The following is a 16,791-nucleotide window of genomic DNA, read 5'->3' as shown; positions in this document are numbered from 1 at the left end:
GGAATATCTCATTGTACCCGATATTTTACTTTTATTGATTATTTTGCTGTCCAATAATATTGTCGGACAGTTTGCATCATACCACTTACAATATAACATTAGTTGAATCAGGGATATAGCCGCTTTTGGAGGACAGTGGATGTCCTCGAGAACGAGACACGTCCCGCATCAATCAACACATATGATCTTTGACCTCTCGGCAGTGTTTAACCATTGCCTAGATTAAGGTGTTTTGTTGAGAAAGTATTCACGCAATGACAATCGGGGAATAATCAAATATTAAACCTTTATTGCATTACCTATAAATGCAATGTTTGCACTTTTCGAAATGAGATGGACAAGGCTACTAACATTTTCTTAAACAGATTTTTGAAAGTCTTTGCTAATATTTTACTAAAATTCACAAGAGATAGTGGCACATTTATGTTTTACAATGCACTAGATCATGTTTATCTAGTTCAGTTCAGAACCCTTTTTGCTACCGGAACTTTATGCGTGTTGTCACTGTCGTCTGTGACAGTGTGTTCGTCTGCATGCATTAGGACATAAGTTGTGTCATTAGTTTATACCCTTGGTAATACTTGTTTTCGTTTAATGTGTTCCCCAGATGTATATGAGCCGTGAGTGATGTTTGCCATTAAAGAGGTGACAATGTTCTGGGATGGAAACGAGACTAGTCGATGTGACGGTACCGTGGCGCCTCGCTGATAGTAGATTGCTTGTATGCTATCGTATCTAGCGGCGTTCACACTGCTGCGGGTCTCTAGCCGGAATGGAGTCGTCCCGCTGCATCAAAACTCCCCATGGACGCGGGTTGCATATACCGAGTCATTACGGCGAGTAAGGACAGCCCCCTGAGCTCGTTTCTCATTGTTTCCTGATCATTCTGCAATATGATAAATAATGATTAGGCCCTCTTCACCCAGGGTAGCCTTAGCAGTATCAAGACTGCTCTTTTTACGTCCCCTGCAGTTACCATTACCCCGGCAATTGTCAGGTACACCTTTACACCTGGGTGGACAGTGGCAAAATGTGGATTAGTGTCTTGCCAAGGGACATTAGTGCCGGGCTAGGATTCGAACCCGCAACCATTGAATTAAGAACCACTTACATTAACCACTGTACCACGACATCTCCAGAAGAGATGCATGCATACAGCCTGAGCTACATGTACATTGCCTATATTGAAAATTGCTTGGGCAATGTGAACAGCTCAAGACTGATCGCTAGTGGAGCTGCCCAATTGGATGACACAGTTTATGTTTAGATGTACGTCGTGCATTCTTGCCTTGCGCAACAAGGGAAAAAACACTATCTCAGTCTTGGCCCTATATTTCATCCAACCATTTTCGGGAGCCACTACACGCGAAAGGCGATGATAAAAGCTCGCGATTGATGCGGCCCTGGGACCGTTTCCCTTCCCCAAGAATCACTCGCATCCAACCAGAGTCTGTGATTGGGGTGTCGTGAAGTATCCAGCAGTGGTAACCGGCTCCAATTACAGTGAAGAAGTGCTTTGCGTACCAGCTTACAGTTCTTTCCCCGCTGCTCTCCGGAGATTGGCTTCATTCTGGTGAGAAATATTGCATTCAGTGAGCCGGGAACGGAGCGCCACGGTCGTACCAACTGTCCCAGTATTGTTTGGATCTCGCTGTGAAAGGAATACCTACTACTCCACCAACTCAAAAGGGTTGCCGATGAGTGTACTAGGTTTTGGATCAAAGTATTCCGATTCCGCAACAAAGATGCAGGCCGTTGTCAGAAAAGAAGAGGTATGAATTCCACGTGAAATTTCCTGTCCTAATGTTTTTCAGTGATCTCATTTAATTTTCTTATTTTGTTTTTGTGGGGGGGGGGGGGGCGGACCCTTCCCCGTTTTCCAATGGTGCTTGCTTTAATAACTTTTTTTGGGTTGGTATCATAGGTTATTGCGTAATTCCTTTTCTTGCAGAAAGCTCTTTCTCTAGAAGGTTGTGTTAGCTAAGCTATTGAATTCCCAATTTCATGAATTGTGTTCTTAAAAACGTCACGTCAGTAAGTTACGTTTAGTCAGGCTGTAGTATAAAATTATAGTACTTTCAGACGGTGGTTGAGCGTACGACAAATTTCAAGCACTTCATAAATGTAAACTATGCTATAATCCTATAATATATTACAGACTGATTTCATACTGTCATAGTCTTATTTCGCGATTAACTTTGCCTGGATAGAACTTGCTGCCAGAGGTTGGGGTGGGGGAGGGGACAATGAATGTAATACAGGTGCCAAATTGAAAAAAAAAGACACGATTAAGAAAAGAAAAAAAATCTGTTTCCGACGAAGATATCCGTACTTCCTTTCACGAAACTCATCGAAACAAACCACTTTCACAGCCCTAATGAGCCAAGACAACCGCGCTTTTAATCGAAGCTCTATATGTACCAACCTTTCGTGAAGTAATTTTCTAAATGATCAGTGGACCTTTTCCTTAAAAGCATTGCCGATAATGAGATTTAGTCATGCACTAAAAAAGCTCGTTCACATCAGGCATATTGTCTGTTTATGGTATGCTAACGAACATAAAGTTTGATGAGCATTAGTTTCATGATTGTAAATCAAAATTCTTGTTGTTTGTCATCTCGCTGCTAAATTGCAAAAACATGCACATTAATATCTTGTCATCTAGGACGAAAGCAAGAGCGGTACTTTTCAAAGCAGAAAGGGTTTTCATTTAGTTTGTCTAAATTGATGTATCGGATTTTATCCTTTTATCCCTTTACTTGAATTATCCAAATTATCCAGGATTATCATTATTATTGTTTTTATCATTTCATTTTTCAGTTCATTTATTCTTTTATTTATTTATTTATTCATCTATTTTTCATTATTATTACAACCATTTTTTATTATCAGTTTGTTCATGTTTTGCCTTTTCTTGAGGGGGGGGGGGGGGGGGTGCGGAGGTGCTAAAGTGAACGGGAAATGTACATTAGTTCTACTCATTCCTCATTCATCCAACGGATTCGATCAACGATGTCATTTCGTTTTGGAGCCTTCCATGTACGTCATAGTACTTCTTCATTACTTGCATCTTTTAGCTAGAGGCATTTTCAGTAACAAGATGTGAAATATTATCATATTTTTTCAATATCATCTTTATTCCTGCATTTCTTTCGAGGGGTTAAATTAAATCCTAATCCTCAGGACTCTAAAAATCGAAATACCATTTCAATGGCATATGGCCATGGATGGGGAGGGGGTGGGTGGAGGCTTTCCTGATTGCTGAAATTAGTGTTATGTGTTGTGTAAACGTTAATATTAAAGGTGTCTGATGGTACTGCCTGCTCGCCAAAAGTTTGTCATCATAATTTTGTATGCGATCTGTGGCATCCACAGTTATTCAAAAGTTGTTGTGGAATTTTTTGAAACCCAACAAAATGAGGATGAGGTGTACATCGATTCGCTCTATGTGGGTCGTCGCCTCAACCCTTCCTTCATTTTCTTTAAATATATCTGTTACCTTGTTGTGTCTTCTTCGACATGTTGAATGTATGCACGGGTATTTTACACTATAACTCTATCGCGCGCTCTCTCTCTCTCTCTCTCTTTCTCTATCTCTCCCTCTTTGATTCTCGCCACAATCCCTCTTCTCCCGTCTCCCTCCATTATAGTCTCTCTTTTATCTAGTATCTATCTATCTATCGATATATCGTTCTATCTCTATGGCTCCCTCTGTTCCTATGCTGTTTCGTCCATCTCCCTCTCAGCCTCTCTCTTTCTTTCTCTGTCTCTCTTTCGCTATCTCTCTCTTTCATTCTCGCCACAATCCCTCTTCTTCCGTCTCCCTCCATTATAGTCTCTCTTTCTATCTGGTATCTATCTATCTATCGATATATCGTTCTATCTCTATGGCTCCCTCTGTTCCTATGCTGTTTCTTCCATCTCCCTCTCAGCCTCTCTCTTTCTTTCTCTGTTTCTCTTTCTCTATCTCTCTCTTTCATTCTCGCCACAATCCCTCTTCTTCCGTCTCCCTCCATTATAGTCTCTCTTTCTATCTGGTATCTATCTATCTATCGATATATCGTTCTATCTCTATGGCTCCCTCTGTTCCTATGCTGTTTCTTTCATCCCCCTCTCAGTCTCTTTCTCTCTCTCTCGCTCTCTCTCTCTCTCTCTTTGTCTACTGTATATAGGTTTCCCCCTCATCGTGTCATCTCCCTCTTTGTTTCTCTATCTCCCCTTCCCCTTGCCTCCCTCCTCTCTACCCTCCCCCACCCTGCACCAGCGCCTTTCTCCTCTTATTAATACCTCAGTCAATCTGCCAAACTGACCCCAGACCGCCTCCAAACCGACCTATTTTTTGTCATAGGGGTAATGTAATATTTTTGGTCGGTTTGTTGTCGGTCTGCATGGTGTCGGTCTTGTCGGTGTGACTCGGATATCACGCTCTATGGCCCGAATTCACAAAGGAGGTTTGTCGACAAACCGAGGTTTATGTTCGTCATATGACGCGTTTTGACGCGTTTCTTTTACAAACCTGGTTTGTAAAAACGCGTCGAAACGCGTCATATGACGCACGAAAACCAAGGTTTGTCGACAAGCCTCCTTTGTGAATTCGGGCCTATATCTCTACATTTCAAATAATAATAGCTGTCCCTATATCGCTCCACGTGCCAATCTACGTACCCTTTTTTTTTATCCGTGAGCATCTCGCATGCTAACGAGTATGCACCTGCTACTCCCTCGCGAATACAGATACTACAGGGATGCGATAATTTAAGAGACATTTTTCATCTCTTAGATCGAAAGTTATAAACATCAGCTCGCCCACGTCGCATTAAGTTACTTCTATAAAGAAAACCAGCCTCTCCGACCCAAAAAAAAAAATTGTTTAAAGAATATGGCGCCTTTTTTAAATTACATTTAAACATAATGCATTTTAAATCATGAATGATAGTGGTTTTAAAGGCTTGGGGGCTGAAGCCTCCCTCCCCCTATAAACTAAATTTCGCAAAGCGCATGTAGTATTAATCAACGTACATATAGAAATTAATGGGATCATCATGGTTTCGCTCCAATGATAAGAGAGTCCTTTATTGATCCGACCCTCACAGCCTTTCAAACGCTTTCCTTTATCCCTGAAGCTTGCTTGCTATTTTGCCACCATTGGTAAGCTGTGCAAAATAATTTAATTTGTATTATCAATTATATATATATATATATATATATATATATACATATCCAATGTATAGCTCAACTAGCCCTGTATGCACATTGTCTTTAAGTATATGTTTTGAATGAATGTCAATGAATTTGGAAGATTTGTCCTACGATGTAATTTTAAGCATGCAGCTGCATTTGTAACTAGAACAGCTCAAGATAGTAAGTTATAGAGAACCTGTGTCTCCAGCTCCATCGCAATGTCACCCAAAACGGCGGCCCCAAAAGATATAGGACAAAGCTATATCTTTAGGTATACCCCATTATTTACGGCTTCCATTCATTACATATACTAGTAACTTAAACCTGCCATTACGCTCTGCGCCTACTCCGCGCTACCTTTTAAAGATCCATGAAGCTAACAGCGCGATAGAAAGCCCACTAGCGTGGGTGATATAGTTACAGGGTTACATCGAGGAGATCCTAACTCCTTGGTTACATCTAAGTAAGACTTGGAGCCTCGCCTTTCCATGATGCCATTTCAGATGTGCCTTCATCATATGATAGTATAATCGTGTGGTTATCACCTGTCGTAATAAGCCATCGCATGCAAGCAGATCCGGGTGAGCTGAAGGCATGCAAACGAAGAAATAGTGGTGTATCTAGATAATCATAATGGCGAAGCAGACGTGCGCCGCCCCTTTTGTGTTCTCATATTTTAAAGAAATCAGTTAGAAGTCAGTTGTATTAGCAAAAACAGAAGAAAAAAGAAAAGAAAATGGCTAGAGTCTTTAGAATTTTGCTGGGGACACTGGGAAAAGCATGTTCCCACAAACTACCCAACAACTTAATGGGGACAGCACAAATCCATTACACCTCTATGTTTATGAATGTTTGGATACGCATCCGGATGCTGATCAAAATTATAACTAACGGATTGAGTTGAAAGATGATTGAGAAAGGAGGAAACGGGCGAAGCTAAGAATGAAAAGAAACTATAACACACTGGGAAATAATTAAGGATTCTACGAAATTGAGGAAATCTACCGGGACTTTTAAAGATTAACAAGCACGATAAACAAGATACAGTAGGAAAAGAGAAAGATGATTACAATTGCGAAGAGTTACAAAATCATGAGAAAATGAAGCACTATATATGGGAAAAGAGGAATCAATACGGAGGAAATCAGGAGAGATATTTATGATAATTTTACGGAAGCGATAAATGCTGGAATGAACGACGATTAAAATAATATTAGAATATAACTTTGCATACAAGAAAGCACAATGGTCTACTTTTTCAAATATGATAATGATAACATTGATAGCAATAATCATAATATTATTGATAATCATAAGATGATAACAATAATAACAATAATGAAAATAATGATAATAATAATAATAATAATAATAATAATGATGAAAACAATATGCATCTATAAAGCGCAGAAACTATACAAATATATATTTTACTGCCCTGTATGAGCTCGTGCTGTGCTTAAAAACGACAAAATAAAGTTTAATGAAATGACTAAAACCTTGATTTTAAAGTAAGATGGTGATTTCCCAAATTCTGATAGTAAGTTATTCCACTTTAAGTTAAAAAAAAACCCTAATATCTAAAATTAAAATAATATTGCTGCCTGTTTAAGGTTATATCAAGACTATGCCCAACATATTATCCTCATTGCTAAAGGTACCCCCATCAAATCAATGGCTTACCGAAATCCATGCGGCGTAGGCCCCATAGATATATTCTTCCTTTTTTAATAAAGTGCACTTGTATCATTTGATATTAGTTTGACACCGCGTCTCACTTCGTCGGTCGAAAAGGTCACGCTAGGCCTCGTTTGATTAACACTATACAGCTATTTAATTTATCAGAGGATATGGAAGTATATTAGTCATATGTACTAAGCTGTATCGCTCCGGGGTCTCTTTGACTAGTTCGAGTGTGTCCAGACGTATTTCTTTTAATGTCATTATGTTTCAAAGAAGAATTTGCCTACCAAAACTACAACACCAAGACTGGGATCCATAAACAATGCGAACTCTTCTGCTTTAAATTGGTGCAGCGAATATCGAAGATTCAGATTTCAAGCACTTTCATCTGTTTTAAGTACGTTAATTCTGTAACACGGCGCATAAACATAACTAATCAATTCAAAGACATGGATTTAAAAAAAGCTAATTTTGCATTCAGACGATTTCTCTTTGTTAATCAAATTACAGAATTGTGTTAGTTTGAAGGAGATGAAAAGTTCTGAATTGGCGCTCCATAATAAGGATCGACTCACTATCATATCCACGGGTTGGTCCCGGTTTAAACGTAGCATTAACTCAGGAGTTAGTAATAAAGTTGGTATTCATACCGGCCTTTATATAATATGTCATACCTTTTGCTAATCATTCTTCGCGATTTTCCCGAATTAACTCTGATTTAATAAAAGTTGGTATAGACACGCAATGTGCCCCTCTGCAGCCCCATCTTGGTTACACTAATTAGAATTCCCTATCTCCGCCGTATCCATGATACGTTACCGCAGTCCTTGCTTTCCCGAATAAGTAAATTCCTTTAATTAATCATTATTATCACGCTCCCGTGAATAAATATAGTACCAACGAACTGATATTGTGGTATCAACAGTGGGTTGTGACAGTCTAGATAGAAAATTGCGTAGGCAAACCGAATCTTCTTAATGTTAATACGTTCAATATGTAAGATCGATACGTATTTTGATTGAAAGAGGAGGACCACGATTTGAGCAGCGGTAGGTGTGTGTGCTACACTTGAGGAATAAGGTAAATAGTTTGAGGGGTTGGTAAAGCCCGAATGACAAAATTGGATTTAACCCATCGTGAGCGTATTTAGTTATTGGGGGGGGGGGGGGGTGGCGAAAGGGCGGTAATTTTGCATGATTATAAGGCTATGAGTTTATTTCTTTGTTCATTTATTCATTTAGTTATTCATTTATATATTTATATTTAAACTTCTGACATTTATAAAGTGTAGCACATTTTCACCAATAGTTAACGCCCTTCCGGAACTCAACAGACGAATGTGATGTTGCAGACGAGTAAGATGAAGACAAATTGAGATGACTAAAAAACGGAGGGTCCAAAGCAGCAAAACAAACAGAGGAAACGGATGATGAAGATTAAGAAAACATAGAAGATAATGATAGCAGAAAGGAAATGGAAAAGAGAAGAGATTGTACAACTTTAATAAGGTTTATAAGAAACAAATATGAAGGGATTACAAAAAAGGAGATAAGGGAGATAAAAGAGGAGGGGGAGTAGGAGTAGATGGTGAAGAATGGGAAAAGGAAAGAGAACAGATTGTACAACATTAATAGGGTTTATAAGAAAGGATTATGAAGGGATTAAATACAGACAGAAAATGAAAATAACAGAAGATGAGGAGGAGTAGGAGTAGAAGGAGACGGTGAAGAATGAAAACAATTAAAAGAATGAAGAGAATAAGAAAGATATGGAGGAGATGATGATGATGATGATGATGATGACGATAAAGGATATGGAGCTGTAGAAAATGATACAGAAGATCGATAAAAAGGAGACAAGGGAAAGTGAATCAGATCAAATAGACTAATAAACTCGCCATCATACATGGACGCAAGACGGAGAAAAACCTTGTTACACTGTTTTTACAATCAAGTCGTAAGTAAGTCTTTATTTGTTTGTAGATTTGCTTTTTCCTCGGTTTTTGTATCACCATGCGGAAAGAACCCTCTTAAGACGACCAAGACGCCATGCAGCGTTGCATTTAAGATATTTGTCCAAATTATAGCGTAATGGAAAAAAGGGAAGAATCTCAATTGCGTCGAAATAGACACTATATTTCAAATGTACTCTGTTTGACAATAAACCCTCCTGGGGCAATTCATATAAATGCCATTATCTCCGAATCCAGCTACTAATGAATATGCATCGGGTACGGCTTGGATATAGAATATAATCGGAATTGACAAGACTTCGGCGGGAAGTCGGGGTGTTTTAACAAGTAGGGCTACCGTGCATCCCGATCGCGACATCAATATCAGGGTTTTAAAATAGAGCGTGGAAGAGAACGAGATGTCACTATATTTGGTTATGGGGGAGGGAGGGGAAGGGGGCAAGGGGTGGATGGAGCAGCGCAGCTCCATTTTAGAGAACAGCGTGTTGTAATATAGCAGGCTTTTCATGTAAAACGACAAGAAACGAAAAAGAAAGTATTGGAAGACAGAGTCGTGTTTCCACTATTGCGCTCCCGCTCCCCCTCCCCCTTTCTCTCTCTCTCTCTCTCTCTCTCCCCCTCTCTCTCTCTCTCTCTCTCTCTCTCTCACTCTTTCTCTCTCCCTCCTTCTCGCTCTCTTCTTCTCTCTTACTCTCCCCCTTTCTCCCCTCATTCAATCTTCCCATTCCTTCCTCTTCTCTTCTCACATTCCTCCTGTCTCATCTTACTCCTCCTGTACTTTCTAATGCTGATCTTTCTCTCAGTCCTTCCTATTCTTCATCTGCACACCTCTCTCTTTCTCACCCTTACTGTCCCTCTCATTTCTATCTCCCTTCCTCCCTCCCTCTCTCTCTCTCTTTCTCTCTCTCTCTCCTTCTATCTCTTTCTCTCTCTACACTACCCCACCTTTCTCTCCCTTTCCCTCTATCTTTATGTGTATCTACAATGTATCTTTCTCTCTCTTTCTCTCATTACCCCTCCCTCCCTCACTCTCTCGTCCTCCCCCACTAACCCCGTTCCTTCTCGTCTCTATCCGCCCCCTTTCGCCAGATCTGCCTGTGCCTGTACCTCTTGTATCGACTGCACATTACTCCCTAATAGGGCGAATGGAGTCCTGTACTGTCTTCAATTTCAAATACCGCGTTCCTCCTTCTTTTAATGTCGTTTCCTCTTCCTTTCAAGCAAATAAAGCACATCAACAGGACGTGTTCTTAAGTGCAAGATGCCTTATTTAGGTACCAGAGTCCCATGCCGTGACCGCTTGATCTTTACAGGCAAATCGCGTTCTCAAATGAGAACTAGAAGGGCGTAAACATTCAAAGAAACAAAGAGTTGACGTCCTTCTGGCTCTTCGGAGAAAGCATGTAAGTGATCACCAAGTATTGCTTAAAAGCACTGGCTGACGAAGCGAATTCTTCCTTGCCTAAATGAATGGGTGCCGTTTTATATACTCTGAATTAACTATGGTAGAGGTATAGTCAAAGCTAAGGGAGGGGAGGGGTAAGGGATTGACAACTTAATCCACCTTAAGAGGGGGGGGGGGGGATATAATTGTCTTGCTCCGTGAACTAAGCGATTTATGGCGACCTGGCAAGAAAAAACAGTATCTACTACCCCTTACAAACCCAAGAAAACGAGACGAGAGGGCGTCCTCCCATCCCCCCCCCTAATCAGAGGCCTTGTTAGCTAGCATATCCTCTGAGTGAGAAGGGCCCCACGTGCCCCTTCAATGTTTGCACTTATGGAAAGCAACTGTTTATATTTTTTGAACAAAAATTAAGGATTTTCTAAGGGGACTGACAGGTAAAGAGCGTAGAATGACACACAGGTCATACGAAACACCATACGAAATTAACGACGGCCCCTATGTGTCATGTTTAAAAGGAAAGGTGTTCACACATGACTTAAAAAGATCAAGAATTTGTTATATTTGCCCTTATATTAGTATAGTTTTTCTTTGTAATCTACCGACATTGCTACCAGTACCATTGATATTTGTATTTTCAATTGCGCCATCTTTTGGTGAAAGCGCGTTCATAGAGCGATTTCTGGTTCCTACACCAAAGCATCATCATTAAATCGAGATTTGTGAGCTGCAGATGACAGTTTGTGTACATGTGAAGTTTTGTCAGTAGAATAGTACCCTGCCTTTATGTCAAACGAACAAACTAGGGACATTATTGTTTCGTATCGGGTCGTCTTATGCAGTGGTGCAGCGTGATAACAGTCACGGGGGCACTATTCATTATGTAGGGGGGGGGGGGGGGGGGGGCATCGGTATTACCAGTGGGATGACACAGAGGCCAATAATCAGGGGAAGGGTGTAGAAGGGGGTCCTTTTCATCCTTTTTTCCAAGGATATGTTCCTCCTTTCCACCTCTCTCTCTCTCTCTCTCTCTGTCTCCCCTTCTAATTTTCGGTTTTCATCCAGTAGCTACGTCCTGGTGTACTTAGTGTAAAGTATTTTATTCCTTCACATGTTTATTGTATTCATTTCAAAATGCAGTGGACGGATTCGATTTCTATTGCAGACCGAAAAGGGATCAGTTTGGCAGATTCAGTGATAATGCTCTAGCGCCACTAACGGTACAAAACCATTTATGGCGTCTTTTGCAAAAATAAAATATGCTCTGCAATTTTTGAACGGGATTACTGCATTGGTCTATTGCACTAAAACGTGTTTAGCGCCATCTTTTGTTTATGACATATTTGAGAGTCACGGTTTAAATGACATGTATATAGATAGATACATGTCATTGTGTGCGGGCGAGCACTGAATCCAATGACCGGGGTAATAGTATATTTGTAAAGCGCTTAGAGACATTTTTTTAAAGCGCCATATAAAAATTGAATATTATTATTATTAGTATACTGCTAAAAGGTTCAGTAGGAATCAGGCCGCTGTGCGAGAAAGTAGTGCCACTAGGAATAAATCATATTCAAAATAAAAGTAAAACATTAAAGAGTATCTATACTCGGTAAGAAATTGTGTAAAGTTCAGACCATCAAATATTCTTCAAAATATTTCTTCTCCCGTTCAAATTTACAAGGTACAATTTTAAATAGTTATTCCTCCTTATTATGATTTGTCTCCTCTATCATATTGCCATATTTCCCCGTTCTCAGTAAAGATGGAGCACCTTAATTATTCCTTTAACCTTTATAAATATATTATGAAGGATGAAGCAATTTCAATCCATCTCCAATCCCCTCATAATTAGGCCATACAAAATACTAATAATTATAGATGGATATAACAATACAATTTTCTCTTTGTAATGATAAGCTTGCATGGTTTTGTATGCTTTCTGATACCATAATCCTCATGAAATGCGAAATATTACACTCCATTAGTGCCCACTCACATCTGCGCATAGAAAACAAAGAAAACCTATCACGAAATTGGTATTTATAGGATTAGAAAGCCGAGGGCAGACAGATCGAAGACCAAACTGATGGGTACTAGACACGCTGGGTACAGTGACGTCGCTACGAAAGTGTTTTCCCAGAAGGAAACTGTAGTTTTTTTGTGGCCATGATGTAGTTAGGAGAGATGGGGAGTGTTTCACAAAGATCCTAAATTTAACTTATCTCTAAGTTGGACTTAGCAATTATGGAAAGCCATTAGCATCTTTGATTTTTTTTTTGTAAAAGTCATTTTAAAACGCATAAAATGTCGGTTCACTGAAATCATTCATATTTGGTATTTTTCAAGGAGATTTCATGTTCTTGATGTGGAATCTAAGAAAAGTCTAAAATACTTGAACTTTTGCTTTTGAATATATTTTATTTTAAGACTACAAATGGCTCTCCATGTGTACAGTGCTTGTAACTTTACCAAGCCATTGCCAGATTTTTTATCATTCTGATAATTCCAAAACCTTGCAGTACACACCAATAATTAAATGCTAAGATGTTCAACCTTTTCTGATAGATTCCACACGGTTTCTTTCACAATGCAATCGCATGACCAGAACCCAACTTAGAGTTAAGTTCGACTCAGGATCTTTGTGAAACACCCCCATGGTCTGGGAAAGTCCCTTATAAAAGAAACTGTGGAAGCCTGGCAAAGAAGAGGCACACCTGTTAAACGTTGAACGATATTCACTCATTATGGATAGTCAGAAAAACAAATGTCAGGGGAACAAGAGCGACGGCAGATAGAGAGGGATGTCGGCACCAACTTTGGATGGCCACTGCAGCGCAGCTTGTGCCACGTGATTGAAAAGAGAACGAAGCTATGATAATTAATTGTGTCTGGGGGTGTTTTATCTCGAAAATATTAGACCGCGGTGAGGAATTGCGAATGTTATCATGAGGCAGACTCTGAGTTAAACCTGATTTATCTTACTACATTAATGTATGCAACCCCATTCTATCTATCAAGGTATTTTCTCCTAGTTTGGAGGTTGATTGAAATATTTTTCTCACACATCTCTGTTTTTTGCCATCCCAGTACACTCTTGCAGTGTTATTCCACTCCCAATTAATTCGCCATTCTGTGCAACATTTTTTTTAGGGGGGGGGGGGATTTCGACCCCTCCCCGAAATATTTTTGTTTTTCATTTTAGTTTCAGAATCTGGGTAATATTTGCGGAATGAAGACATTTTCGTAAACAGAATAACCCATATTGATGCAATAATTTTGCATTTAGCCTTCGCATAATGTAAGTTCCCTGTAACGAACACCTACAATGTTCGAAAGTAAAGAAAAATACATAATATGTTTTTCAATTTTCATGGTCAGTTCAATAATACGGTTCTCCATTGTAATTTCCTGTTGGACAATACTGTAATGGCAAGGTGGGAGGGGAAGGGAGTGGGAAGGGAGTTACGGAATGACCCTAATGATCGGAAACATTTTTATTTTTGCTGAAATTATACTGTTTATAATATTATTATAATAGAAGGCGTCTACCATAAAATGATAATATCAATTAAAAATAAAAACCAATTTAGAACTTCCCAAAGCGTGGTTGGATAACGATTCTTACAATTAATATAGATTCTCCTTCTTTTTTAAAAATGAAAATGGAATGTTTCCTTATAAATATCTTTATTTCCTTCTAAAATAAGATTGAAATACAATTGATGACAACTATTAGTCAAAACAACGTGGGAGAATTGAGTTTCATAAATTGTACTTGTTGATTCCGGCTTAGGTAATTTTGAGCAAGCGTTCGCCCAAAATGTAAACATTTCTTCAGAATAGATTACTTATCTCATGAGCGGTAAATATGCACAATTTATTTGCACTTTTCGTTAAAATTCAAACTATCATCACTGAAGTAGCATTCATGTGTACAATGCATATTCTGTGCCTCATGCATTCACGATTCATTATTGTTTTCTCCTCATAGGAAATGAACAAGGCGGTGCTTTCAGCAGACACAGAAGCCCGCGACACGACGACCCTTGCTAAAGAGCGTGACGTCAAACCGAAAGTCACGTGCAGGGGGCGCAATCGACCAATCATGACGCGCCAGAGATCTGTGAGTGTGTCGCCCGACCGGATTGTACGCTTCACACGGACAGCACACAATGAGAAGCCAACCAATCTCAGGCGCAGTCTCTCCGAAATTGGCAAGAGCAAGCACGTTGACGAACACTATAAAGGCCTGGCACCTCGTTCACGGAGTTTAGATATCGATTTGGGAGAGAGAAGCGCTGATGCGAGTTCTCGAAAAAATATCAGTGTCTCAAATCCACCTCAGTATCACTATCATCGAAGTGAGTGTGAGCAAATCAAATCACGTTCACCGTCTCTAAGTAGAAGCATCAGCCTAACCCGACCCATAGCTTGGTTCAGAAAACGCTGGCTTTTCCATCAGCTTTCTGACAGCGGAGTACTTCTAGGTGATCTAACTAGCACCATGCATCAGGAACGTAAAATGACCAGGTCTTCATCCGTAGCTGATGTTGACATCAAGCCTCCTTCTCCTAAATCATCCAACGAGTCGAGAAGGAATAAACACCAGAAGATGGGGCCACATCCCAAGAAGAAGATGCTTCGATCTCACAGCGAGTCTGCCATTGACATGAAAATCCTGCAGAGCTTGATGAAACACAGCTCCACTGCACCCGTCGATGACAACAAACCAGCCGGGATCATCTGCAGCAACGAGGACTTCAAGAAAATCATCACCGACTCTAAGCGCCATCGTTTTGGACGCAAGAGAAACAATACCATGGTGATCCAACTCGAGACAACGCCAGAGGCTCCTGCTGAAACCGAGACCCACCTGGACAACCGTCTAAGCGAGAAAGAGGAATCATCCACCGTAAAGGACAATGTGTCTGTGGCACAAGAGCGAAGGGGAAGCAGGGACCGCGTCATCAAGTTACCGATGAGGCAATGTGCTTCTGACCCCAACAGCCCGGCTCATCTGAGTGAAGCCAGGCGAGATATCATGCGGCTTTCTCCTCTTATGCTGCATAAGAACAATGTAAACAATTCTTCCATGAACATCAATCGTACCGTGCACCTCTCACCGAAAGCCTTAACGAGTAGACTCACAAAATGCAATGCCAACGCAGAAGAACTCGAACCTATGCTTCCCAAGGACAATAATGGCAACCATCTCATCGAGAAAATGCAACTTGTCGATGACGTTGTAATCGAGGAGGAGGAGGAGGAGAATGTGGATGTGGAAAAGGAGAGCAGCGAGGAGGAGCAACAGATTGAGAACATCCAAACGAACAATGCCAATGACAACGAGTCTAAGAAGAAGTCGGAATCCGCCTTTGATGCCCAGCTCCTCGGGGAAGCAATAGAGCGACACTTAGCAATGCAAAAGAGTCCCGGTCGAAAGAGTCCGCGTTACGGTGAGGGGAGGAAGCGATCGGGTTCCCTCAAGAACATGTTGGTGCAGAACAATTCGCAGATCTCAGCTCGTCTGGGAAGTCTCATCTCTCGGTTTCCTTTCAGACGCGAGGGGTCTGTAAGCCCAACGAACAGTGAAACCGGAGTCACCGTTTAAACAGGACTAAGCACCTTTTCAAAAGACACTATGGCCTGGAGTCATGAACTTTAACGCAGACTTTGTACCAACCACAACCCCACGGATCCACCATGCTCTATTGTGTACATTCATCATGTATATTCTATTGTCTATGATTGCATTTCCATATTGATATTGCTCATTGTTCGATTGAAATTAATGCTGTCAAGTCCTTCATAAAATGCTTGAATTTGGTCAATAGTATCTAAAAGTTGTGCACAAAAGCGTTCCAAAATTTCCTTGTTTGATTTCCAAGTTTATCGTAACAATTATCTCTTGAAAATATGGCTTTATCGACAGCCTAATTAATTTTGTAAAGAACAATAATATATTTTTTGAGTTGTAAATGTAAATTTCTCACATGTATTCACATGTATTGAACCCAAACAATTCTAAACTCAGTCTTTGTGTAACGCTTTCATTAATAACATTTATCTGTTTACCAAATACAATCTTATGGCTATAAACCTGACTGTAAAAGATACCGTGACAACAACATATTGGACTTTCGACAAATGTAATCAAAATGTGATTTTATTATTGTATATAGAATGCTTATCAAATATTTGACATGTTTGACATATCTATTAAATAACTCTGTCTCTGACAGTACTATTTCATTATGAAAACTTAATTGAAATTGTCATTGTACTCATTTTGAAAACATCTTTTCATTGGATTTATGTGGCGATTGACTGTGAGAGGGTGGTAGAGATAGAGAGAGAGAGAGAGAGAGAGAGAGAGAGAGAGAGAGAGAGAGAGAGAGAGAGACAAGGAGAGTGAGAGAATAGTGTAGCGAGAGAGTGTGATAGAGTGGGGGAGGGTAAGAGATATAAAGAAAAAGAGATATTGAGAGAAAGTTTGAGAGAAAGCGTAAGAGTGAGAGGGAGAGAGAGATAGAGTAAAATTGGTTGC

General features: G+C 40.0%; 1 protein-coding gene across 1 annotated transcript; it reads left to right on the top strand.

Annotated features, from left to right (window-relative positions):
• Window positions 1-1,429: 1,429 nt before the first annotated feature.
• On the top strand, window positions 1,430-16,510 carry LOC100889515. Its single transcript, XM_003728555.3, has 2 exons — window positions 1,430-1,772; window positions 14,236-16,510. Exons 1-2 carry the CDS (start codon window positions 1,698-1,700, stop codon window positions 15,853-15,855), a joined length of 1,695 nt encoding a protein of 564 aa, XP_003728603.2. The 5' UTR covers window positions 1,430-1,697; the 3' UTR covers window positions 15,856-16,510.
• The last annotated feature ends 281 nt before the right edge of the window (window positions 16,511-16,791 follow it).

This window comes from Strongylocentrotus purpuratus, unplaced genomic scaffold (genome assembly GCF_000002235.5).
Source record: "Strongylocentrotus purpuratus isolate Spur 01 unplaced genomic scaffold, Spur_5.0 spur5_scaffold_10, whole genome shotgun sequence".
NCBI classification, from domain to species: Eukaryota; Metazoa; Echinodermata; class Echinoidea; order Camarodonta; family Strongylocentrotidae; genus Strongylocentrotus; species Strongylocentrotus purpuratus.
The sequence above is the reverse complement of the archived record's forward strand: the minus strand, read 5'-3'. Positions and strand labels throughout refer to the sequence as shown.